General features: G+C 39.1%; 3 protein-coding genes across 4 annotated transcripts in view; 1 reads left to right on the top strand and 2 right to left on the bottom strand.

The window, feature by feature from the left end:
* The window catches only part of adamts6 (ADAM metallopeptidase with thrombospondin type 1 motif, 6), a 57,683-nt gene extending 49,420 nt beyond the window's left edge, over positions 1–8,263 (bottom strand). Inside the window, exons 1-6 of the mRNA XM_056737089.1 lie at positions 8,176–8,263; positions 6,543–6,907; positions 2,841–3,012; positions 2,443–2,657; positions 2,229–2,312; positions 1,487–1,632 (exon numbers count right to left, since the gene is read on the bottom strand). Coding sequence (XP_056593067.1) covers positions 1,487–1,632; positions 2,229–2,312; positions 2,443–2,657; positions 2,841–3,012; positions 6,543–6,907; positions 8,176–8,263 — 1,070 coding nt within the window. The remainder of the gene's footprint in view (positions 1–1,486; positions 1,633–2,228; positions 2,313–2,442; positions 2,658–2,840; positions 3,013–6,542; positions 6,908–8,175) is intronic.
* A 4,049-nt stretch (positions 8,264–12,312) lies between these two features.
* Positions 12,313–16,293, top strand: ppwd1 (peptidylprolyl isomerase domain and WD repeat containing 1). The gene is made up of 11 exons (XM_056736413.1): positions 12,313–12,456; positions 12,659–12,761; positions 13,533–13,633; positions 13,764–13,884; positions 14,001–14,448; positions 14,600–14,790; positions 14,961–15,150; positions 15,233–15,414; positions 15,492–15,573; positions 15,657–15,839; positions 16,092–16,293. Exons 1-11 carry the CDS (start codon positions 12,342–12,344, stop codon positions 16,233–16,235), a joined length of 1,860 nt encoding a protein of 619 aa, XP_056592391.1. The 5' UTR covers positions 12,313–12,341; the 3' UTR covers positions 16,236–16,293.
* A 41-nt stretch (positions 16,294–16,334) lies between these two features.
* On the bottom strand, positions 16,335–25,765 carry trim23 (tripartite motif containing 23). Of its 2 annotated transcripts, XM_056736414.1 has the most exons (11): positions 25,654–25,765; positions 24,688–24,850; positions 23,463–23,584; positions 23,096–23,374; positions 22,842–23,024; positions 22,533–22,748; positions 21,436–21,570; positions 20,177–20,306; positions 19,956–20,066; positions 19,158–19,282; positions 16,335–18,730 (listed from the first exon to the last, which is right to left on the bottom strand). In XM_056736414.1, exons 1-11 carry the CDS (start codon positions 25,747–25,749, stop codon positions 18,551–18,553), a joined length of 1,740 nt encoding a protein of 579 aa, XP_056592392.1. In that variant the 5' UTR covers positions 25,750–25,765; the 3' UTR covers positions 16,335–18,550. The 2 variants fall into 2 exon arrangements, with proteins under 2 accessions (XP_056592392.1, XP_056592394.1); XM_056736416.1 differs by lacking the exons at positions 23,463–23,584; positions 24,688–24,850; positions 25,654–25,765 and having other exon boundaries at positions 23,096–23,179; positions 23,251–23,358.
* Between the last annotated feature and the right edge of the window lie 475 nt (positions 25,766–26,240).

Below are 26,240 nucleotides of genomic sequence, written 5' to 3' on the forward strand. Positions count from 1 at the left end.
GTCACGCTGTCTGTCTTTCACTCGCTTCAAAAGGTGTTTGGCATCTACATTTGTTTAGTAAAAACACGAAAAATTGTACAAATTATGTGTATAAATAGTAATATCCATTCACTCAAACTCACTGAATGACGTCTATAGTATGGTCTGACAGCATCAACTCCAACACTCGTCCAAACCACACAGCCATGCATCAGCGAACGCCAATTAACAATGACATTAATAACCAGTTTGGTCTTAGTTGTAAATGACCCACCTAATACATATTTCCAGTCCAAACTGTCAAACTTTTATGCCAAAATGTCAACCATCCCTAAAACGAGCCATTCTCTGCTAATTTGAGCTAAATTGAGGAAGTTAGCTGAACATGTAAAAATCACAGAGCTGTACTTTATTTAGAGGATTGATCACCCACGAGCAAATCATTGAAACAAACTACTGTAAGTCCATTATTTCCACTTCAAAATGAATGTAATGAATTAAGACAGGGAACTTTCCAACATTCAACGTCTAGGGTTATGTCTTAAAAATATCAGAGTAACTGTAAAGTCAATTGTAATTGCTGCATTTAAAAAAATGGCTTTTATGCATGTGACTGTTTTGGGGTGGCAAATGGCAACCTGTCACAGAACAAGATATGTTGGTAACACTTTACAACAAGGTCCTATTAGTTAACAGTAGCAAATGCATTATCAAACAGTTTTTAATCATTTATTAATCCTCATCAATGTTAGTTCATGTAAATACAGTTATCCATGTTAGTTATTGGTGCATCAATTTATGTTAACAGTGACAACGTTTGATTTTAATAACGTGTTGGTAAATGTTGAAATTAACATGAATTAATATTAATAAAAGCTGTAGAAGTATTGTTCATTGTTAGTTCAAGTTAGCTAAAGCATTAACTAGTTTTTCACTAATAGCACCTTATTGTAAAGGGTTACCGATTTGTTTAATATAACTGCAATACCTTCGAAAATTGTCAATTTCAGTGCATTCATACATTTGTAAATGATTTCTGAATGTCTATAATCTCAACTGTAGAATCTCTGAAAACAATTATTCAGAACTCCAAATGCATTGTGGTCGGCACAAATCATATTTATCCCCATTGCATGTGAAATCATACTTAATGTAGTCTGGATCTAATCTTCTTTTACTTTTAATAATGATGTCATGCAACCTGTCCATGTTGGCAGGCACAGCTCTTTGGCAACATTGTTGTTTATCTGCTTTTTGTGTTTTCATTGCTGAGAAAAAGCCAGCACACCGCTTTCTTCTTCGAGTTATGTTCTTCTTTTGATGGTGCACCTGCTTGAAAGTTTTTATTGGATGTGCGCACACTACGTCTATCTTTATCAAGAAAATCTGAATGGTTGACAGCAAAGTTGTGCCGGTCCCAAAAAGTATGTTCCACTTGGCCACATTTTCTTCTCATGCACAACATGTTTTGCCTGCAATGAAGCTCGGTGTAAAATCAGCAACCGACCTTGTGATGAGAACGGCGTTGTCGTGATGGGCAATCCCATTCTCCGGGATACTGTTTCCATCTCCCTGATGAGAAAGAATGGATTTCTGCCATTTACAGAAGCTGTCGAGGGATTTGTCTGCATGATGGTTTATCTCCAAGTTGGGCTGGAACACAGAACCCCACAGTAACTCATCAAACTTTGAGGTTCTTCAGTTTCAGAGAGCTAACCATTAGCAATATAAAGTCACTTGGTGAAATATTTATTCATTTATATATATATACTGACTGGTACAAAATGAATTATGGCCCTAATGACATCATCCAAGGGCAAGTTGGATCTGTTGGTTGGTTTCCCAGTCTGAAGAGTTATTTGACCACTCTGAGGCCAAAAATGGGACAAACACACCGGCTCTCTCAATTAAAACATTAACTTTTTTTGATAATTTACTCATGCTTATGTTATTCCAGACCTGGCGTTCTTTCTTCTGCAGAACACAAAAGAAGATGAAAGAATTGCTTTGCCATGCAAAACTTCCTTTCATTAGGCTAGGTTGCAAGAGTGTTGCTTAATGGTTGTTAGGGTGTTGGTTATAAGTGTGTTCGATTTTTCATTCAAATCTACAGAAGTGCAGAAACCGGTTTAATCCCAACGATCACAGGTTTATTGAAAGGGAAAGGTTTAAAATGAGGTGAGCATGAGTAAATAACAATACCGTTTTTATTCTCAGGTTTTTTTTAAACTGCTCTTTAAACGAATTACCTGATCTTCGGTCAGGACTATCAGTCGGGTTACAATAATGTTCACAACGTTTCCTAGGCTGGCATCACGGTAAAGTTTGGCAACCTGACCTCCAGAAAAGAAAAAAAGACACAAAGTCAGCCAAATGCTGTTTGAACACGTCTGGCCTTTAAAAGGGAAGGAAATGACATCAACACGAAACAAACGTGAATGAGAAAAGCAGGACCAAACTTACAATATTCATCACAGACAGGATGTAGTGCTCGATGTCTTTGCGTCCGTGGTAGCCGACCATCATTTTGTCAGCCACTACTAGGGTCTCCACGAAACGTTCGGAGCTTACAGAACGGCGCTGGCGATGGGATCCCGTCGGGTCGCCGTCTGAGTCCGTGCGATGAAGATTTGCACCGGGACCTGTTTGGTAGCAGGGCGTCCTGTTTTTTGTGAGTTCTGAAGAGTACAGAAATGGCAGTTAAACAGATTGTTAAGATCACACACAGCTGCACGGATCTCAGCTCATATTGACTCTGTTTGCAAGAACTTCCAGCCAAACCTGAACCGCTGACCATGGTTTCCTAAACTGCTATCTATAACTGTTTATGTCACAGTGCGGCCAGATGGAGGTTTACCAACCTGATACGCCGCAGCCGAACGCCTCGCCGCGCTCTTGCGGAGAACGGATGGAAGACTTTTTATAAATAACGTGCGGTTGTCCTTCCTCGTGGTTGACATCGCTGAGATTTCCGGATATGTTTTTTAATGGCTCTATTAAATACTGCTCTTCCTCTGTGGTTATGACACCATGCTTGATAAGAAAAGAGAAAAGTGTGGGTTACACAAAAGCGTACATAGGAAAACGCAAACATGCATTCATTGACAAGGTTTGAAATATTCCATCTGTGCTTTCGAGGACTGGGGTTGTAAATAAATGCATTTTAATGGCGGCATTACATGCTTATTATCTCGAAAAATAGTCTTGTGAGGCCACGCTTTTAAAATACATACCAGAATGCAGATAACTATGACTTGTTTTCTGAGTCACGTCAAATCGCATGTAATTCATATCGCGAGCGAACGCGAAAACACGCCAAAATACAAATCAATGAGGTAAATCACTCAAAAACCACCAATTACGTGAAGAACAACATTGTAATTACTGGGACAGCAACCAAGGAACACAGCCCAGCGCCTCTGAACACCCCCCATTTGACATAAATTCAAAAAGTGCCTCAGAAATGTGTTCACGAACACAAAAACGTCTGGCATGTTCTCCAAGTCTGTAGAACTCCACAATGAGACCAATTAAATCTTTACAGAGAAATGGCGAGCGCTGCACACACGAAAACAAAAGCAGGATTGATGTAAGCCGTATGCTCGCGCAACGCCGAGCAAAAACTGCTGAGGCATTCAAAGCATTGTTTTTCCATTTTTGGTTTCAATAAAATGACTGAGACAAAGCAGAAATCTGGCCAATCTTAATTTACGAAGTCTAGAGAGCCAGCACTTTGGCCTGCATGTAATAATATTCGATTCTTGTTTACCATCATTGCATCTGTCCCGTTCTGAATAATAAAGGATTAAGCTGACGAATAATAATGAAAAACTGTTGGGAATGTCTCATGAACTACAAACTGAATGTTTAGTTTAGTAATCTGCTTGGTTAACAGTATCAATGGTCAGTGAAAGAAAAACTTTGTTTAATTTTTGTATAATAAACGACTAAATAAATTAGGTTTATTTGTGAAAACAGAAAAGAAGATAGTTTGAGAAATGTCTCAGTGGTTTTGTGTCCATACAATGGAAAGCAATGGGGGTCAATCTTGTTTGGTTACCAACATTCTCAAAATATCTACTTTTGTGTTCTGAAGAAGAAGGTCAAACCTGTTCCCTGACCTGAGTACTAAATAAATGATGGCCAAAAATTTTTTTGGGGGAGTTGAGCTATCACTTTACTATTGAGCTGCTGGTTAAGATATTCTGATACTTATGTCATCAGACATTATCAAACGACACTGGACTTTTATTGTATGGTCACAAAACCTCATAGACATTTCTCAAAATATCTTCTTTTGTGTTCCACGGAAGAAAGACAGCAACCAGGTTGCAAACATCTATTGAGGATGGACAGAAGTGTGGCGGATGCCATAAACATGGACAGACTCTTTATCTATTACAGAACTCATTATGATTATAAAAACTATGACAAATCTTATTTGTTATATAGATATCATATATTTATGTATGTGTGCCATTGAGTGGATTGCAATATTTTACTTCCAGTCAAAGGTAATTGCAGAGGACCGGCTCCCTCTGGAACCCCCCCCCCTCAACTCCCTCAACAAGAGATTTAAAGAGGCAGCGTGTGCCACTGCAAGACAACAATGCACTGCCTGGCCCTAAAGATCGTGGTTACTTATGCGACAACAACATTCTCCCGTGGATGAAACGTACCGACGGGAGACAGGAATCAGCTGGCAATTCTGCACAAGTGTGCAGGTGCAGGAGGGGCCGAGGCTCCATGCAGACAGACCTTGAGGTAATATTTTGCTGTCACTCAGCAGTCACTTTAACACTGAGCAGAACAGCCATGTACATGCAGAGATGCATATAAAAACTCGATTCAGAATAGGAGCTATTTCTACCTAAACTTCAAAAGCTTTATTAATTTGATCTGGACACAACGCACCCATCTGGACGCTGGCCTGATGCTCTGGAGTGATACTGCTGAGCAAGACATTTGCCGTGTAGCTGAAACTAGTTTTTATGGGGGTCGTTCCTCCAACATGAAAGTTAGCTAAGATAAGTTGTAGACCAAATTCCAATGCAACACAGCATGTAAACTTCACACACAAGGTGATCGCATAATGCACACTAAGACACTGTGACAAGATGCTGATTATAAATAAATATAATTAATTAAAGTAATCAAGTGTTGAAAAATACTTAAGTGTCTTTTAAATTAATTTTAGCCAATATTTGTGAAGTGCTAGTGCTAAATTACAGTATTTTACTTGGAGTATTAGCTTAGCAACATATTAAAGGCACAATATGTAGTGTTTTGCCGATAGAGGTCGCAAACAATTAACGAGTTCTAGCTTGATGATTCTGTGAAGAAACGTGAAATGATGAGAGTTGTCTTTTTCTCGACTCCTGATAGAAATCTCTCAAGCCTCTCCACTAATCCCGCCCCTAAACCTAACTGTCATTGGGCACAAAAGCAAATCGTACTAAAACGTATGAATAAGATTGTACGAATTAGCCACCTCATAAAATACTTTAAAATTCACATGATTGTTATGCGCAAATCCTATTCATGGATGACAAAGTTTTGTTACCATTTTATTTTAACGTTAACCAACCGAGCACCTTTACAGAAATAATAACAGAGTAGTGTGTTTAAACTTTGGACTGCGACTACCCCTTCCTCTCTTTTTCATGCTTTTCCTTGAGGTGTATCTGACAACATGCCACGGACAGATCAATCATCATGGGACTCCAAAGTATCACAAGAAACTAGTAGAAAGTACTGTTTTCGAATGACTCTCGCTGTACTTTAATGTCATACGTTGATCGATGTGCACAGCGCCACAATAGTCAATGTGGATGTACATTACACTGGTTAAAACTTTGAGTTTCTCTGGATTAAAAACATACTTGGAAACTTGAGAAAATAAATGAGATAAATTTAAAATAATATGAAATATATACGAAATTGCTGGTGTTCTTGGATATTTTTTTAATAAAATCATACTTATTGTGCCTTTAAACTCTAAGAATTAGTTACTAGGGGGTCCTATGGCTCTTACTAAGTGGCTAATTGTGGCAGTCTGGTGATTCTTACCATGTTGCTATTTTCATTGGACATCGCTTAACAGCTTAACATATGTCAAAAGGTCTCATGTCTATGATACTCTGGCCTCACGATTTGGCTCAGTTACCTTAACTCTGTGGGATTTATTGACCTGTTAATTCATTTGCAAAGTCTGATCCCCTCAAAAAGTAACTGCACACCTCTCCTCATCAAGACACACAATTTAAAAAGAATATTCCACAGTAAAGACCACTTAACAGTATCATAAAGCAAGCACAAACACAACCCTTTGAGGAAGTAAACATTTCCGCTGAAGATCTTTAAACATGTGGCCAATAAAATGCAATGCATATTCCACATGTCACTGACCAGCGTGCCGCCATATCCCAACATGAAATGTACTTTCCAATCCGTTCTTTTATGCAGAAAACAGCGCACCTTTTTCCATTTGACAGTGTGCGACAATCTCATAATGCCACCATCTTATATAAACAACGAGTGAAGATTTGATCCGTTGTACTCACCAAACCTCTGCAGTTGCTCAGTGCCACTTGTGTAGTGCTATATTGATCCAGTAGGTATCCAACATAGTGGCAGTTATCAACCGCTGAATTCTGCCGTTCCACTCCGTCCTTGCCCCAGTACTCTACAGTGAAATGTTTGGAAACCAAGTCGGGGTTGAGTGTAAGGTTCAGGTGAAAGTGCTTGCCATAGGCTGAGAGTTTGTAAAAAAGCCTGGTCTCGGTGTGGTCTGGCTCAGCCTGGTCCAATGCCCGTCGCCTCCGACCGGGCATGTAATGTTTCACAGTGTAACTCATAAACTGGCCCCTCTGGTTTACCCGCACCGGTACCATTAGCTGGTAGTGCTCCAGCGTGGACAGGAATTCCGCTTTTCAGGGAACAAAATCACGCAGGTGACAGTGAGCGACACATGAGACGTAACTGAGTAACATTTGACATTTGATTGCAGATGTTGGTTTCTTTGCACAGTTTGAGACATTCTAGACGAATTTGGAAACTCAAGTGGTGTAAATTGACTCAAGCAAATGTCTCCATTTTATCTTATTTATCCTTGCGGGTGAGGAGCAGCAACCAAAAGGTGAAGAGATTTGTGATTTGTTTTCTCTCCCATTAAAAGGCAGTCAAAAGTCAGTGTTATTCCCCAGACATTAAAAGTTCTGTCATCATTTGATCACCCTCTCGTCGTTTCAAATGTGCATGAACACAAAAGAAGATTTTGAAGAAAGCTGGTAGCTGAACAGCACCGGACCACATTCACTTCTACAGTTTTGTATGGACCCAAAACCAATGCAAGTGAATGGGTGCCAGTTAACAAGATCTTTCAAAATATATTCTTTTGTGTTCTGCGGAAGGAAGAAAGTCAAACAGGTTTAAAATGACGAGAGGGTGAGTAAATGATTTCAGAATTTTAAAATTTGAGTGAACTTTAACTTATTACGACCCAAAAATGGCGGTACCCATTCACCTCTATTGTAGGACCACAAAACCAATTCAAGTCAATGGGTACTTTCGTTGATAGCATACCAACATTTTTCAAAATATCTTCATACGGGTTTGTAATCAGATAATTTTTGGGTGAACCATCCCTTTAAGCGTCATTCTCTTACTCTAGGTCAAAAATGGTCTCCATTGTGTATATGTCTCTTACTATTTTAGAATTATCTGCATATAAGAAGGAAACAATTACAGATGAGACCTCTTCAAACCCTCTCTTACTTCTCATAGACATAAATAAGAATGAATGGAGAGCAAATTTATACTCGTATTGTATTTAAACATGTGTCTCATTTTCATTTCTCATTTTAGAGGAAACATCTCAGACTAAGTCGACACTTGAATCAAACAACTGACAACTCCATCAACCTCCTGAGCTATGAAAGAGCAACTTCTCAGCAAAACATTTTTCCTCTGGGTAAGCCATGAAAAATCATTCTGTGACATGTTGTTACATTGTTGAGGTCTCTTGTGAAGCTCTAGAGAGATTACCTAAATGTTTTTCTCATGAGAAACCTCTAGGAAACAAGAGATGCAAGCATGCAAGTTAAATCTCAATGCTCTCTAGGAGAAACAAGTGAGACACCGAGATTAGAGTATTTCAGGTTAAATTTATCGCACATCCAAACAAATGAAACCTACCTTGAGAGTTGAATGAAAGGCTCTGAGGTTCAGCAGCGGCCAAGACCAGGCTAAATATCCAAGTCAGCGTCTTCCAAAAAATTTCCATAATTTAGAGAAGATCTGACATGGGGTGGGGGGTCGGGGGGGTCGGGGAGGCTACAAATGGATTAAAGCGATATGATCAATCCACCGTTGCACCGCGATAAGCATCCTCGATTCAAATCTGAGTCCACGCTTAATCCCGGGTTTCAAAGCTTCTCAAGGTCTCCAGAAAGGTCTCGAGCCTGTACCTGTGTCAGCCATGAGATGTGGACGAATCCATAAGAACGCTCTTCATGTTATTCCAAAGTGGCAGATCTATGTTGGGGGCTTGTCCCGGACGATCCATTGGTTTGCCTGGAAATGAATGATGACACAAAGAATGGAAAAACTGCACAAACCACCAAGCACGCTTTGTATGATCAGACATCACTGACAGATCGCAGTTCCACAACTGTAACATCTGGACTAGAACAGGTTTGATCACACACACACACACAGCTCTGAGCTCCTAGGTGTTGAGTGGGACTCAGTAACTTCAGGTTATCATTTTCACACCTGCACTTGAGTATAGGTGCTCGGGCTGCTTCCGACTCGAGGCTTGATACCACGCAGCAAAAACCTGTTGCGAATAACTCGACCGGTGATCAGAAGTAAAGAAGGCACTAAATCTATACAACTTAAAGCAATAAAACATAAATGGACATTTCTTTGAATCTATCAATTATACTTAATCACAACATTCTATCTCACCATAACCCATCTTATTAAAGTCAGATTGAAGAAGTGTGTAACTCACCGGATAGTAATGACATTTCATCAGATGCCGGTGCACTATTCTCTTTCATAGTTGTCAGAAGACTTACATATCATATACATCGTTTTCTTTTGCATGCTTTCGTATTATGGCTGCAGACGTTGAAGAGGCGACTGCGCAGCCGAACAATTGACGAACTTTAACAAAGTGCCTTATTCCAGACAGCGGCTCTGGATGTCTAAAGCGTGTCTGACCCAGACAGCTGGCAACCGGCCCAAGTCTATTACACTGGCCGCTAAAATAAAAACAGGAGGCTCGTGAAAGTGAAGACAATCAATTGCACGAGTCAAAAGCGCAGTTTTTTCCTGTTCTTTATCTTTTTAAGGTGAGGTTTCTCTCATCGTTGTTACAGTTCAAGATAAACCAGTTACAATATTATAGACAGAATTTGTTATATTGTCATGCGTTTGTATTTCTGCGCAAAATCCACTGGGAATTCCCAGACGACCCTTTCCTGTCTGCAAGACTGTACAGTAAAATGATAGTTACCGTGTTCATCTTTTCGGTTGGATAAATACCGAGTAGTAGCAATCTTCTGCATTTGAGTCCGCTTCAATGCATTCTTCAGTAAATCGCTTCTTTCGCTTCAAGCCCTCCTGTGTCTCATGCCAACAAATGTAGTTGTGTCCTTGTACAGAAACAAAAAAGCCTCCTCAAGAGCCTATCGCATTAGCAATGCAATGAGAAAGACAGGGAAAAAATAATAACTCCATGCACTCATCTCCAAAATATGAAAAAAAGTATGTGCGCCTCTGTAACTCAGCTCATGTTTAACTTTTTGCTTTATTGCTCGCTCTCGTGCTCATTGCTGGCTCCTTTGATTCAGCACAGATGAATAATAATAGTCGTGCACGTTGGTGCGGTGTGTGTGCAGAACAGCGGAGTTGATCAGAGAGTTGCACTCTTTAATACTGGAGCCGGATCTGAGCCAACAGACTCAAACACTGGCAGCAGCGCGAGAGACGGGGAGGTTCGGCATGACGTCATTGCAGATGTGCCTCGCGCGCGGACCGTCAGGTGAAAATTACATCTCAGAATCAGGTAGCAATACTTTAGAATAGCTTTCATCAACGAGTGATTAAGAAAAAATGAATAAACTATTGAAATGTTGAATAACATGTATGTTTTAAAATGTTTTTAATGTTATGTGTTTTTCAATTTAGGTAGCTTACAGAAACGTTTGCATTTACATTATGGCATTTAGGCATTTGGCAGACGCTTTTATCCAAAGCGACTTACATTGCTTTATCCTATACATTTTACATAGGTATTTGCAATCCCCTGGGATCGACCCCACAACCTTGCGTTGTTAACGCAATGCTCTTACGACTGCTCAGTGTATGCATATATGTATGCATATGTGTATATGTATGCATATATCAAGGTGCTATTATTTGTCGTGCCGAGTTTTTGCACCACTGGGAATTTAATATAACAATCACATTTGTATCAAATTTATCACATTATAATGTATTGCAGTACTTAAACCCTATATATTTATATAAATATTCACATGTATATGTTACAAATCATAAAAATACATTACAAACTGCATGTTTATGTAGATTGCAGTGAGTGGTATGGTGTTAAACAAATCATTTACATTTAAGTGTTTCTGGTCAGCTACTGTAATAGTGCCTCAAATTACATGAGGAAGGTGAGACTATCCAAGACAATCCATCAAAAACCGAAATGTATATATTTCTTTATAGTATTTTCTGTACCATTCTCATTTATAGCAGTTGTATTATATTTGTTATAAATTTGTCTAAAACGATGTTATTTATCGTTCGTAACAAGGCTGAGCTAACTGAGATGTCTGTGCGGTGATGTAGGATTGTTGCTTAGTTTGCTGCGACATCTCGTGGTGACTATGTGACAGTGCACCTAATAACTGTGGCAAATAATGAATCAATGTTTGAACTCGTACTTATACATATATAAATTACGCTCTGCGTTTTATGGAGGAATACAATAAAAATGTGTCAAAAATAACATTTAGTATTTTAAAGTTTGACTCTCAAGTTTAGTTGTAAATACATTAGTGCCCATATTTAATAGTTTATTAGTAGAATAGTTTACAGTAAACTAACATTTATCGCTAATTGTTTGGATGAACGTATGGCCTCATAATTCATGAAATGCACATTATCATTATTAGCAGTTGTAGTTAATAATAATAAAAATGTGGATTTCGTAAATTAAGAGGAGGTACTGTATAGTACTGTACTGCACATCATTGTTGTTATTATTATTAGCAGTTTAAAATAACAATAATGTGCATTTCATAAACTATTAGGTGGAACTGTCATCCAACAGCTAAATAAATGTTCTTTTAGTGTAAAAAATTCAGTAATTTACTTTAAAACATTAGTATATTTGAAGAGTTTTGTTCCAAAATGAGCTCACTCTCATTTAAAATGTTCAAAAATATATATTTTTATTGTGCATTCCCATTAATATCAATCAAACTGTAGTTGGTTTGTTTTGTTTTAAGCCATAATAACAAAAGAAATACAGCTAACCAACACAACATAAACATGATAACATAATAAAAACATCCATCCATCCATTTTCTACCGCTTATCCGAACTACCTCGGGTCACGGGGAGCCTGCGCCTATCTCAGGAGTCATCGGGCATCAAGGCAGGATACACCCTGGATGGAGTGCCAACCCATCGCAGGGCACATAATAAAAACATGATAAAGTTATTTCATTTTGGAATCAAACTCTTCATTTAATAGTACATCTGTAATCATTTCAGTTCATTTTAATCATTACTATATTATTATTATTGTTTTTGTTATTAATTGTAATGATAATAATTAAGGTTAAATAGAATTAAAATGCTCAATTGATCAATCTAAAACTTTCGAGCATTGCTAGTTCATGCAATTGGATATCTAGTAATAATATCTAGAGAACTCGCTGAGAATGTAGAAGATATCACGTGACAAAGTATTTTCTATTTAAGTAGTAATTAATTAAATATAAATAAAAATACATTTAAACCACAGTTTACCTCGAATGACACTGATAACGTTACACGTTGACAGCAAGTGATACAACTCAAAATGAACTATAAATAGTTCAAGTGATGCATCGTATCAGAACATTTAGACAACTGATTTTAGCTTCCATTCCTCTATTCGCCATTATAAAACAAACCTTTTTAATTTTAATGGACACTTGCATCCACTCATTTCAGCAGTATCGACTTCTATTCCTCTCCCATACTGTAGGGGGTAGTATGCATCACGGACATTCAGTTCCCGTAAACCTCATCATACCGTCGACCGAAGAAGAAGTATAAACTTTGGGGGAAAAATGGCGTCCGACGTGAGCCGTGATGGTTCAGAAAACAAACGAAAGTTAGAGGCAAATGAAGATGAATGGGTCGGTCCTTTGCCTAGCGAGGCTACGCAAACAAAAAAGAAGAAAGGTATTTATTTTAATTAGAAATACGCCATTAATTGTGAGCTGTCTTAAACCCCAATGGGCTGTTCGGGGCCATCATAGGCGCTGAACTAACCAGAAATAACTAACCAGTTTTCAGCTCTTTTAGCACCTAAAATCACATTTCTTTGACTATTCAGCTCACGGAGACGGTTTGTTTTATAACTCGCTTTGTGTTTTCTTTGCAGTTCTTGAATATGAAAGAGTTTATTTGGAAAATTTGCCCTCCGCCTCCATGTATGAAAGAAGTTACATGCACAGAGATGTTATTTCCCACATTGTTTGCTCCAAGTAAGTTTCCTTCTTAGCAGACCTCAATAATGTATATTTAGTGTTGTGTAGTGACGTCTTACCTACGACACATGTGTCCAAAGGTCAAATAAAAATATATATTTGATGTTAACGCAAATGTTAACCAAATAAAAACGGTTCCCTCAACATGGGTAATAGGACTGTACAATATATCGCAATAAGGCAATATGCAGTTTGCAATGGATTGCGATTAGGTAAATGATTTTAATTGTTCAAAAAGTTACGTATGGGGGCACAGTTTTAGGATAAGATAGCAGAGAGACGGGCACGCGAATGTTTGTGCGTTCGCGTGCGCGTGCCCTGTCGAGTGCAAGATGACCATGGATCAGAAACAATGTGAAAATTGTTTATAATTTTATAAATGTTAAAAATATATATTTTATATATTTCAAATTGATTTGACAAACTTATAAAGACATTTGTGTTTGTTTGTATCTTGTATCAAGAGCATTTGTTCTTCAATTACATGTTTACATAGGAAAAAGTACGATTAAATCTGTAATTTATATGTGGGTAGTTGACAAATAAACCGTAAATGTGACAACAATGAAAACAAATATTTATATTTTATTTTTTTAAATCTTAAAAATAATATATAACAGTTTGTTTTAAAGTTTTTTAGCCGTCACACCATAGGACACATGTACGGTTTATTTTTCAACTACCCATGTTTATTTATGCGGTGTGTTGATATAAAATCATTTTAAAAGTTATATTATATTTCCTGATCGTAATGTTCATCCATTGCAGAACAGATTTTGTTATCACGGCGAGTCAAGACGGCCATGTAAAATTCTGGAAGAAGGAGGAGGAGGGAATAGAGTTTGTGAAACACTTTCGCAGTCACTTAAGTAAGTTTATTCTCTTTTCATTCTTTTCTGCCTTAATGCCCCGAGAACCACCCAGGACATCCTGGCGGCGAATTTTCCAAAGGCAAACAAATCTTCTTACATTTCTGTGTTTATTCTCTTTGGCCTGTAGGTGTGATCGAGTGTGCTTCTGTAAGTGCTGAAGGTGCACTTTACTGCTCCGTGGGTGATGATCAAGCTATGAAAGTTTTTGATGTGGTCAACTTCGACATGATCAACATGCTTAAACTTGGGTAAAATCTTGGTCTTTTTTTTATTTAAGTGGTCGAACAAAAAAAAAAACGAATCCATGACTATCAATGAATTTTCTAATCTAAAATAAATAAAAAAGGATAAAAAATTTTTCTAGCTTCCATCCAGGCCAATGTGAATGGATTTATAATCCGGGCGATGCCATTTCCACAGTCGCCTGTTCGGAGAAATCAACAGGGAAGATTTTTGTTTACGACGGTCGTGGAGGGAATCAGCCTTTGCACAGGTTTGACAAGATGCACAGCGCGCCTCTGTCTCAAATCCGCCTGAATCCAAAGTATCGCGTCATCGTCTCTGCGGATAAAGCGGGGATGATTGAATACTGGACGGGGCTCCCGAGCGATTTCAAATTTCCACGGCAGGTGGAATGGGTGTATAAGACGGACACGGACTTGTACGAGTTTGCCAAGGGCAAAACGTATCCTTCCAGCCTGGCTTTCTCTCACGACGGCAAGAAAATGGCCACAATCGCTACAGACCGCAAAGTGAGGATTTTCAGATTCCTGACTGGAAAGTTGATGAGGGTGTTCGACGAATCGTTAACGGTAAAGTATTTTGAATAATATTAATATTGTTTCCTTTCCGGCATTGAAAATTCCTTTATTTATCCTCTCACGATGATGCAAGCCTACATGACTTGTGGAATGCACGATAGAGTTCCTCTACAGTATCTGATAAATGAGTTGTCATTGGTAGATGTTCACGGAGCTCCAGCAGATGCGCCAGCAGTTGCCTGATATGGAGTTTGGCCGCAGGATGGCTGTAGAGCGAGAGCTGGAGAAGGTGGACGGCATTCGACACGCCAACATCATCTTTGATGAGACCGGACACTTCGTGCTGTATGGCACTATGCTGGGCATCAAGGTCATAAATGTGGAGACTAACAGGTACAGGACTGACCTACTTTCTTCAGAACACAGAAGTTATTTTGAAAAGCACAAAATCACGTTTCTCAAAATATCTTCTCTTGTGAATGACATGAGGGTGGATAAACAACTTGTTTTTTCTTCCGTAAGCAGCACTTAACTGACCTCTGTGTGTTATTTTGTCACTCAAGGTGTGTGCGGATCCTTGGGAAACAGGAGAACATCCGTGTGGTGCATCTTAGCTTGTTTCAGGGTGTAGCCAAGGCCATGCAGGCCGCTCCGACCATTGAGATGAAGGCCTCCGACAACCCAGCTCTGCAGAGCCAAGACCCAGACCCAACCATCTTCTGCACGGCCTTCAAGAAGAATCGCTTTTACATGGTCCGACAACGCTCTTTCTCAGAAATGTTTCATGTATTAAGAAGGTGTTCTTATGCATGCGTTTTATTGTTGAACATTTCAGTTTACAAAGAGAGAGCCGGTGGACACCAAGAGCGCCGAATCTGACCGCGACATCTTCAACGAGAAGCCTTCTAAAGAGGAAGTGATGGCGGCCACACAAGCAGAAGGGCCAAAAAGAGTGTCAGACAGCGCCATCATCCACACCACGATGGGCGACGTACACATCAAACTCTTTCCTGTGGAGTATGTGTATTTAAAAGCCTTTATTGAGCCTGTGTGTTGGATTTAAGAGTTCTGACAATTTTGTTCTTTGCTCTCAGATGCCCTAAAACTGTGGAGAACTTCTGCGTCCACAGCAGGAACGGCTACTACAACAGTCACATATTTCATCGGGTCATCAAGGTATGGTGTACTCGAATTCAGATGTTTAATGGGAAGCGTGTGATGATGATGATGATGATGACAATAGTTTCCGTCGTGTGTAGGGTTTCATGATCCAGACCGGTGACCCAACGGGCACAGGGATGGGTGGAGAAAGCATCTGGGGCGGAGAGTTTGAAGACGAGTTTCATGCCACCCTGAGACACGACAGACCATACACCCTCAGTATGGCCAATGCAGGCCCAGGAACCAACGGCTCGCAGTTCTTCATCAACGTCGTCCCAACGGTAAGACCATCTGTGAATTCTAGAGACTAAACATTGTTTCTTGTATCTTTAGCAGCTGGGACGTTGTCCCCCATATTGGAATGGTCACAGCCAATCCGTCTGCAACCGTAGTTTTACGCATGTGGGAATAGCGAATGTTACACAATGTTGTGTAGACCTAAAGATTATTGCTTAACTAACACAACGCGACATTATAGTTACTAGTTTAACAAACTGTCATCTAGTGATGAAAGTGATCTTTTGTCTTGTTAGCCCTGGTTGGACAACAAGCACACTGTCTTTGGGAGGACCACTAAGGGGATGGAGGTTGTCCAGAGGATCTCAAACCTTAAAGTCAACCCCAAGACCGACAAGCCATACGAAGACATCAGTATCATAAATATCACCGTCAAATAAATAGTCCCGTTGAAAGACCAATCTTCTGTTTTTGTAAAATAAAGAACCATTTTTTTAATGCTCTCTTTTGTTTGTCATTGAAATAAGAGCCAGTTTTTTCTGTTTCACTTTTAATAGTTACATTATGAATGGTTATACAAAAGGCATCATCAATCAATAACAAATGTGTGGGTGTGCTTCTTTAAAGGTTTCCAAAACTCACATTAAGAACAAGATTATTCACGATCTCCATCGATAGGGAGCGGAAAAGCTTCACTTAAGTACAGTTAGTCAACATTACATAGCAATGAGAAACAAGCTTTTAATCCAACTGTGCTGAAAGAAAACAATGATGGTCTTTACTGGTTTCAGATGTTCTCTCGTACGAAAAAAAAACAGAAAGACGAACAATTTTTTTTTTTAAAGGTTTCTAAAAACAAATACAGATAAAGCGTTTACACACAGCCAATGTACACAATGTAACTGCTTTTGTTATAATAGGCCAAGAAATAGTTGTTCAACAATGAAAGTTGTTCTGTGAGGAGATATAGTGTCCCGAATATTAGTAAGCAGTGGACAGATGAGCAAAAGGTTCATGTTTATGCACATCGAAGATGAGGAAGAATCTTTTCAATGAGACCTACAATCGTCTTAAATAAATATAAATAAACAGTAACATGTCCATCTCTCCAAATACACCTACACCCATGCATTAGTCTTGAGACCACTAGGTACATTTAAATAAATATTTACAGGCTCGTTTTGAAATCGAAACTATTCACTGAAGCTATGAAAAACAGTTGGGACATCAAGGTTAAATCTTATGAAAACACCTCTGGATCAAGTCATCCCAAAAGCAAACCCAAAAAGACGTTTTATGCTGTATGCCGATTTTGGTGACAGTTAAGAACAACTTCCCAAATTCCCATTCCTGTAATGTGTCTAGACAACGTTGGAGACGGATTTGGATGCTTTACAATGATTCATCATTGTAATACAGTCGTTTCTTTTATTGTTACTCAAAAAAACAGCATAAATAGTAAAACAAAGACTAACAAAACAATGAAATGCTTTCGTACACAAAACAGGATTTTTTTCTTTATAAGGAAATGACAGTGAAATATATTTCCTAATAATAAAGGGATGATTTAACCAAAAATGAAAATTCTCATTATTTATTCACCCTTATGTCATTTAAAACTTGTACGTGATCTTTGTAAAACACAAATATTTTGTGTCTCGGTGTTCTCTCAATGGAAGTCATTGGGGTCCGATGTTCTTTGGTTACCAACATCCTTCAAAATATCTTCTTTTGTGCACAAGTAAGAAAGTGTTTGAGGTTTGGAATAACCTGAGGGTGAATAAACAGTCAAAGAATTTTCATTTTTTTAATCGAGGATCACTAGAAGTTTTAGAAAAGTGGGGAATAAAATGTGCTTAACTGTCACAAAAATTATTTTGTGACAGTTTTAGGTTAATTATACCGGCCCTAAGCAGGTTTATGTTCAGAGTTTAATTCTGTAGACATTTTTTCTTGGGATGATTGGTTGCCATGAGATACACCCTTTGACTTGAAAGCATGTCACTCTTGAATGATGCCACTGACCTTTTTTACTAAGCATCAACAGGCACTTCACGCTGCTGAACTTGGTGATAAATGCCTAGTTTCATTATTAACCACAGTTCACCCATTTCACAGATCTAATCGTTGAACCGACTGTATCCCTAGAAAAATGACCCAGGGGGGTTCAGTCTATTTTGCTTAAGTGTTTAGACGACAAGCTTCGATTTATGTCCAATACATCTCCAAAAAATGTGCCCTATTAGTAACTAACAAATGACCTCAATAAATAAATTGACCTTGGAAATAATAATAGCACGGACCAAATAGTAAACATCTACATTTTGATGACAATTAGTTTACATGAATTAATACAATATTCCAGGTCGATCTACCCAAAACACACCTTCCTTCACTACAGAAATTAATTTAACCCAACAAGTTGACAGTCGGGCACATACAATGGCGACCTACTGGACAACCTTAACATCAGGAGCCCCATAGACTTCCATTGTACATGCATAACGTTCATGGTTTGTTATTTAGTACACTAAACATAGTCAAAATAATTTTCGGTGGTATTAGACGGCATGAGACAGATTTATCGAATTTTACCCAGAATATTTCTTTGAAATGTCAGTGTTTCTGAACACACTGTTGAGCTACAAGCGCACACGGCAATAATGATGGTATGGCATGATAATGTAGGCTAACGTGAGCATGTGCACAGACATACAGGCTCGGACACAAGTCATTTAAGTCTGGTGACCGTCCCTCAGGCCACATCCAAAACCCCAGCGGCCACCAGCTGACGCGAGAGCCAGTCCAGCCCCTCGTGCAGACCCGTGCCGCTGCGGGCGTCGCAGCCCTGGATGTGCCAGCTGCGGCCGCAGCACAGTTTGTGTAAACTCAGCAGTTCAGTCATCTCCTCAATGGACACGGCGCCGGGGACGTCCTACAGAGAACCAAATCACATAAGATTACAGCATTTCTACAGCTAGTGAATCCTAAACACCCAAATAACCGGTTCAGTTGATTTCATTCACTGGTAATCGATGCGTTTTACAAGGAAAACTGGAACGCGAGGAGGCAAAAGAAAATAAAAAAATACAAAGAACGATCATCAAATACAGACTTTAAATGACAAACTACATCTAAGAAACATGAATTTCTCTAACGTCCTCCGGGAAAACTAGTCTCATTCAAAAAGAGCTTTAGTAGCAAGTGAACCAAATGTCCATAAGCAAAATTGTATCCTTATAGTTTACTTGTGAAATCATCTGTATTAACTCCTTTTGAATGGAGTCAATATTATGAGCGTATTTATACATATCTCTTTCAAAAAAGGATGTCACAATCATTTTCAGATCTCTTTCTCTTACCTGTTTGTTGGCGAAGATGAGCAGCAGGGCATCTCTGAGCTCTTTCTCTGTCAGCAGTTTGGCCAGCTCACTGTGAGACTCCATCAGTCGATCTCTGTGACAGCTGTCAATCACAAACACCACCGCTACGAGACAACAGAAGACGCTGATGAGGTGTGTTTACTGTACAAAATTTTCCCATAAATGGAATACCCAGATGACCAGCAACACTTGCGGAATTGTGTACAGCACACTGTGGGGAGAACTGTATCCCACAATGCACTTTACCTCACCTTCATCTTAAAGGGACAGTTCACCCAAAAATGAAAATTCTGTCACCATTGACTACCATAGTAGGAAAAATGAGTGACGCATAACTGATTGCTTTCCTACAGTCTTCAAAATATATTTTTTTGTGTTCAATAGAACAAAGAAATGTATAAACTAAATCTTTCCTACTATGGTAGTCAATGGGGTCCAAGAACTGTTTGGTTACAAGCATTCTTCCAAATATCTTCCTTTGTGTTCATCAGAACAAATACATTTACACAGATGTGGAATTCGAGGGCGAGTAAATGAAGAAAGAATTCATTTTTGGGTGAACTGTCCCTTTAACACCGTGTCTACACCGGATGCGACCTGTGCTATGCGAAACAACAAAATACTTTAGAAACGCAATAGAGCCCATTATAATTTTAAATCTTCTCCACACAGGATGCATCGCGCCTGTCGCGTCGGGTGTAGACATGTAAGTGTGATATTTAAAAAGGAATAATTGTAAATCAGGATTTGACTTGACTCATGTGATTGCTGTGGTACCTTGTGTGTTAAGATAGTAATGTTTCCACAGCGGTCGGAGTTTATGCTTGCCGCCCACATCCCAAATAGTGAACTTCAGATTTTTGTACTCGACGGTTTCAACATTGAAACCTAAAACAAACAAAAAGTCCTTTTCATGTATACATTTTTTTGGCACCACACAAGGACTAATAAATGATCTATGCAGTTTCCTTAGTATGCTTTTATATCTATGTGGATACCTATGGTCGGTATGGGCTGCATGAACTCATCTTGCTTCAGTTTAAAGAGAATAGTAGTTTTGCCTGCTCCATCTAAGCCCAGAGTCACCACCCGGATCTCCATCTTTGGACCGATGTGAACCCGGTTGTCCTATAAGAAAGATAGATTGTTCAGTTCAACATCAAAAGCACACATAAACTATGACAATGCTTAAAAGAGGATGAATGTAGAAATGCAACTTTGCTATTCTGCATTTTGGCATGGTGACCGTCTAAAAGTGAAATTAAAATTCTGTCATCATTTACTCACCCTCTGGTCATTTCAAACCTTTATGCCTTTCTTTTATGATACAAGAGAAGATATTTTGAAGAAAGTTGGTAACCGAACATCTCTGCAGCCAATTCACTTCTATTGTATGGACACATAACCAATGCAAGTGAATAGGGGCCAGTTAACAACATTCTTCCAAATATCTTCTCTTGTGTTCTGCAGGTGAAAGAGTCAAACAGGTTTGAAATGTCAAGAGGGTGAGTAAATGATGACAGAACTTTTATTTTTGGATGAACTATCACTTAAAATTGCACAGCAATGCCACCAAACATAACTTACATATTTTTCCCTTCACAATATATCTTTTCCAGCTCTGACCTAGAAAAGTACCAACCTTTTGAATGTGCGAATGTGAATGAGTTCGGTAAAGATTTTTTCGTCTTATGTTTTATGTATTGTATATTTTCTGTATATATTTGGCATATGTATTCTATATAGTTATGTAAAATACTGTATATTAAGAGTTTATTTGCAAAAACTAATTTTTGTTTTTATTTTCAAAGATCATGTTTTATTATGTTATAATGTTTTTATTGTGTTTGTTAGCTTTTTTTGTTATTACTTAATCAAAACAAACCAACTGCAGTTTTATTTTTGGACATTTTTAAAACTGAGTAATCTGTTTTTGCAAATTAACTCTTTGGTTTAAAACTTGTTTTTTGTATTGCTTTAAAATTATTTTATGTCTCCTTATGTTAGATTTTTAATAGGAAAGCAGTAAAAACATCTCTAATAATAAACATTATAACTATAATTAAAAATAATTATAAGATTAACTGTGATTGTTTTATATGTGTTTATTAATATCATTATTATTTATTTATTTATGTATTTTTGTTATATTATCATCTTTAGTCTGTTTGTTATTTTATTTTTTAAAGTTGACCCTACAGGTTGTTAGAAATCTTGTTGACCATTTAGACCCTTCCTACTTAGTAACCTAAAGTACCTTTGTGAAAGTAACAGGGATGCCTGCATCCAGTTGAATGTGATCGGCTAGTTCTGTAAACTGCTGCTGCTGTTTCTGCAACGTCTCTATGAGTCTGTTGATCTCCAGCTTCGACAAAACCACCCTGCAATCATCCTAAAGAAGAAAAGAACAAATCAAACTGATGCACTGCTTATGATGCAACTGTAGGAAAATTCATACATGTATATTTTTGAAGGGGTGATTTTTTTTTCTAGTTTTACACAAATGGAATATAAATCATAGGGGTGACTTTTTAACTAAAAAATTTAAGTATAAACAAAGATAAATATACAAGTGCAAATATTTCCTAAATATATATACAAATGTATGCGTTTATAAATACAAAATTAATAAGCACAGTGCACAGACATATATTATGTAAACTTTTATTTTGAAATCAATTAAATTTTGATCAGCCCTATACATAACAATCTTATTGCTTAAAGGGTTTATACGACACAGCTAAAATAAATATTATAGTTTGTTTTAGATGTAATGCAATGTTTGTGCACGATTTAAGGTAAAAAAGCTGTATTTTCAACATACCGCGCAAAGCTCATTGCTCAGAAAAGTGAGGTGTGCTATGATTGGCCAGTTAACCAGTGCGTAGTGATACTGCAAGAGTGTGACGGAAATTAAACGCCTCTTACCACATTTGGATATATCAGGTTCTAATGCAATTGTACTGACAGGTACACCCACCTTACTTCCATCTACATTTGGGTTGTCTTTATCAAATCACACCAACGCCCTGACGTAGATTTGTGAGGGTGTGGTTACACAAGATGTTTCAGGCAGGTCTGAGTGAGCATCGCTTTAAGAAAGGCATCTTTTGTTCCGACACTTTCATTTTTTTCAATTCACGTGTCTTATAAATGCATAAGCAAATTATAACACACCAAAAACACAGAAAAACATGTGTTCGTGCCATATGACCCCTTTAATCATTGCTTGGCCACGTTAAGGTACTTCTGTACTTTCATGATGCGACATCCATGCCTCTAGGGATCAGTATAAATCAAAGGTAACAGACACATCAACGCAACCTTAATAACTGAGAACATTTCTGCATTTACCTGTTGTAATGTTTTCTCACAGTGCAGACAGGCGGTGGACACCTGCGACAGTAAGATGGTCATGTCCTCCTGCTGTTGTCGAAGCCAGATTAACCTCTCTCGAACGTGGGCGTCCACAACACTCAGGGCCATTTCCTCTTGACGGCACAGCGTCTCATGCAGATCGGCAAAGTAAGCACGAACGCACGATCTCGCACTCTCCGCTGTTCCTGGAACCTGAGTGGAAACCCAGAAAACGTGGGCTCGATGGAAACAAGGAGAGAAACGCATTGTGTGATTCCTGACACAAAAACAAAATTGTGCTCGTACATGTTCGGTGTGGGCCATGCCCATGCTGTCTTCCACGATCTGCTCTCCTCCTTCGATCTGCTGCACAATGCCCACCAGCTTCCTGGAGTACTCTGACACTTCCTCTGTGAATGTCCGGATGCAGTGTGCCATGTCCAGGATGGAGGCTCTGATCTGAGTGGCTTCGGCCTCCAGAACAGTGTGCTTTAAATAGAAGCATTAAAAAATCAATCAATGTTCCAGTAAACGCGCAAGATGTTTACTATGTTTTCTACCTTATGCCCTTGATGTTTTCCATACTCTTTACACACGCAGCACATGAGCGGCCCAGGCAGGCATCCGTCCTCCAGACACACAAACTCGATGGCGTGCACCTGGTGCTGCGGGCAGAGCATCTTCTCGTGGGGCTTGTCTGCCAAGGGCACGCGGCGGTGCTTGGCCAGCGTACGGGTGGAGTGGGTGAGCTGAGAGCACTCGGCACACAGGTGCGTGGCACACACTGTGCAATACACGGAGGCCGTATGATTCTCATCTTCATCACAACGGATTATGCACTAATGGAGATAAAAAGACATTGAATGAATTCTAACAAGCGCAGCTTGAATACAGTTTGAATGTTGGTAAAAGAAAACACACTCTAACCTCTCCCATATCCCGCAGGACGTCCTCGGACATGCCCGACTGATTGGTGGCCCCGTTTTGTAGCCGTTCGAGCAACTCAAGCAGAGCGAAGTTCTTCTTCAGGCCCCAAACTCCTGAGTCCCCTGTAAGAGAAATGCGAAAAAAACAGCAAATGTAATATCAGTTTAATATAGTTTGAAATCAGATTTTTTTATAAACTTCAAAAGACGTTTTGGCATGTTTGACAGGTAGATAATTCTGTAGTCTTGCTCCTGAGAGTCAACTAGAATGCTGGACAGGTGTTGTTTCACTAGTTTAGACCCAATATGCAAAGCACTCAAAGTGATGCAATGGCCGAAGACAACTATCTGAAAGTGTACAAAATACCTCTGACCTCACCCATGAGGAAGCAAATGTTTATACTTCTAAAGATTGAAATGTGAATATTTTCCCGCACAAGTCTGTGTGCGTGTGTGTGTGTGCGCGTGTGTGTTGGTGTGTGTGCGCGTGTGTGTGCGCGTGTCTTGGTGTGTGCGTGTTGGTGTGTGTGTGTGTGTGTGTGTGTGCGTGTTGGTGTGTGTGTGCGTGTGTGTTGGTGCATGCGTTCGTGTGTGTTGGTGTGTGCGTGCGTGTGTTGGTGCGTGCGTGCGTGTGTTGGTGCGTGCGTGCGTGTGTTGGTGCGTGCGTGCGTGTGTTGGTGCGTGCGTGTGTGTGTGTTGGTTTGTGCGTGCGTCGGTGTGTGTGCGTGTGTTGGTGTGTGCGTGCGTGCGTTGGTGTGTGCGTGCGTGTGTGCGTGTGTTGGTGTGTTCGTGCGTGTGTTGGTGTGTGCGTGCGTGTGTTGGTGTGTGCGTGCGTGTGTTGGTGTGTGCGTGCGTGCGTGTGTGCGTGCGTGCGTGTGCATTTTGGTGTGTGTGTGTGTGTGTGTAGAGTTCATTTGCAAAAACCAAAACAAATTTTGGATATTTTATAAATGATTGTGCATTTGAATTATTCATGTGATTAATCCAAATATTTTAAACAATTGACAAATGGTAATAATACTATGTTATGTACTGTTAAACAATAAAACCACAACATTTCATTTTCATCCTGTTTTATATCATTTCTGTCTTTTCTCTATTAATCGTAGAATGTTCTTTCTGTAAAGCTGATGTGCAGAAATTGCAAAAAGCTCTATAGAAATCAATCAAATATGAAAATATGACTCGTATCATAACAAAGAACAGAAAGGTAGTGTCGAACTCACCCAGCTCAGTGACCTGTCTGTCAAACGGACAGCGCACCGCCCGGCCATGAAGCGGCAGGCGGGTCAAGCAGTCATGACACACGGTGTGTCCGCACAGCAGCAGCCGCGGAACTTTATCACCTTGCAGTGAAAACACATCTTCACAGACGCCGCACTCCAACACCTCATAAATAACACACATACACGTAAAATGAATCATTGTGTTGCAAGTTATTTCCTTATTTCAAGTACAATGACATGACATCTATACATTTTAAAATGTTACTCTAGCTTAACTGGTAGGTTTCAAAAGTTTACAAAACTGTGCTCTTTGATTACATATAACGGTTTATTTATTAATGGTCTTAAATATGCATCATAGCTGACACATATGAACAGTGTACAGTTAGTTTTGTAAACTGTGGGAACGAATAAAATACTGCGGCCACAGATTTGCGGGTCTTGTTTGTTTTTTGTCCGACGGGGGACCAGACGGGCATCGCGTTAGCATCACTAGTGATGGGTCTTATCTCAATACACATTCTTATAAATAAATATAAATTTATAGATGAAAGCAATGTCAATCAAATGTGATTTTATCTCATATCGTTTGCATAAAGAAAAACGATACCTCCCAAAACAGCTTATTTGACATGATGCCTAGGTAGGGAACTGAACACAACCCCTCTATCAGTAACCGTTAGCTTATCAGCTCTGCTATCCCCTTCAGTTTCACCTGCTCAAAACTGTACACTTATTCATATACAATTACTTGTTTATGAAAGTGTCAAAAGCTTTAAACAAGTGTGTCCGTGTGTTAATACAGAGAGCGCGATGCTAGTTTTGAATACCGCTATCATTAGCGTGCTAGCGCCCCGCTGCATCTGCTGCTGGAAGCAACCTGTGCAAACCAACAAAACATCCGTCTGATATTTTTAACAAACCAACCCGTTAGTTTAGATAATAATCACGACAAGTGCATCATACCTTTACCGCATTAGCGGTGGTACCGCGGCCATGTCTGACGCACGTCTCCATCGATGCAGCGGCCGCCTGTTTATTTACACCCACAGCGGCGGCCATCCTCAGACTGAACCATTTGTTGACACATCAGTGTGAATAGACATCATGCTTTTGCTAGTTTTCGGTGATTATTTTACACACTAAATTTCCTGTAGCCGAACTAAATTTGTGGTGCTATTATTAAAAAGAGGTATTCGAGATTTGTTGTTTTATGTCGGTGTGAAGCTAACGCTTCTTGTCACTTTTCCCACCCCCTTTGAAAATGGATGAGTCCGTCAGCTGTTTCCCTCGATTTTTGTGTCGATTTTATATGAAGCTGAATGTTTACGTTTACTGGATGTTTAGTTTAGAATTTACCATCTGTTTAAAACGCAATAAGAGTCCTCTAAAAGTATAAGAAAACAAAATTGTGGGGTTTTGTTGGGTTAAAAACTACAGTGATCCTCCATCAGGACGTTTTAAAAAGGTTTCTCTATAGACATGTCAGCAATATCACACATTTTCAAGTGTTTTATTGTCAGGAAAAATATTTTTTCCATATTGACCCTTAA

This window comes from Triplophysa dalaica, chromosome 22 (genome assembly GCF_015846415.1).
Source record: "Triplophysa dalaica isolate WHDGS20190420 chromosome 22, ASM1584641v1, whole genome shotgun sequence".
Classification (NCBI taxonomy): domain Eukaryota; kingdom Metazoa; phylum Chordata; class Actinopteri; order Cypriniformes; family Nemacheilidae; genus Triplophysa; species Triplophysa dalaica.

Excerpts from the sequence above, each read along its gene's own strand:
- ppwd1 (XM_056736413.1), top strand. The coding sequence starts at position 12,342 with ATGGCGTCCGACGTGAGCCGTGATGGTTCAGAAAACAAACGAAAGTTA. Across the intron at positions 14,449-14,599 it reads TGTTCGACGAATCGTTAACG|ATGTTCACGGAGCTCCAGCA; the intron begins GTAAAGTATTTT and ends TGTCATTGGTAG. Across the intron at positions 15,151-15,232 it reads AGAAGAATCGCTTTTACATG|TTTACAAAGAGAGAGCCGGT; the intron begins GTCCGACAACGC and ends TGAACATTTCAG.
- trim23 (XM_056736414.1), bottom strand. The coding sequence starts at position 25,749 with ATGGCCGCCGCTGTGGGTGTAAATAAACAGGCGGCCGCTGCATCGATG. Across the intron at positions 24,851-25,653 it reads CCACCGCTAATGCGGTAAAG|GTGTTGGAGTGCGGCGTCTG; the intron begins GTATGATGCACT and ends GTTATTTATGAG. Across the intron at positions 20,307-21,435 it reads TCCCTGTTACTTTCACAAAG|GACAACCGGGTTCACATCGG; the intron begins GTACTTTAGGTT and ends TCTTTCTTATAG.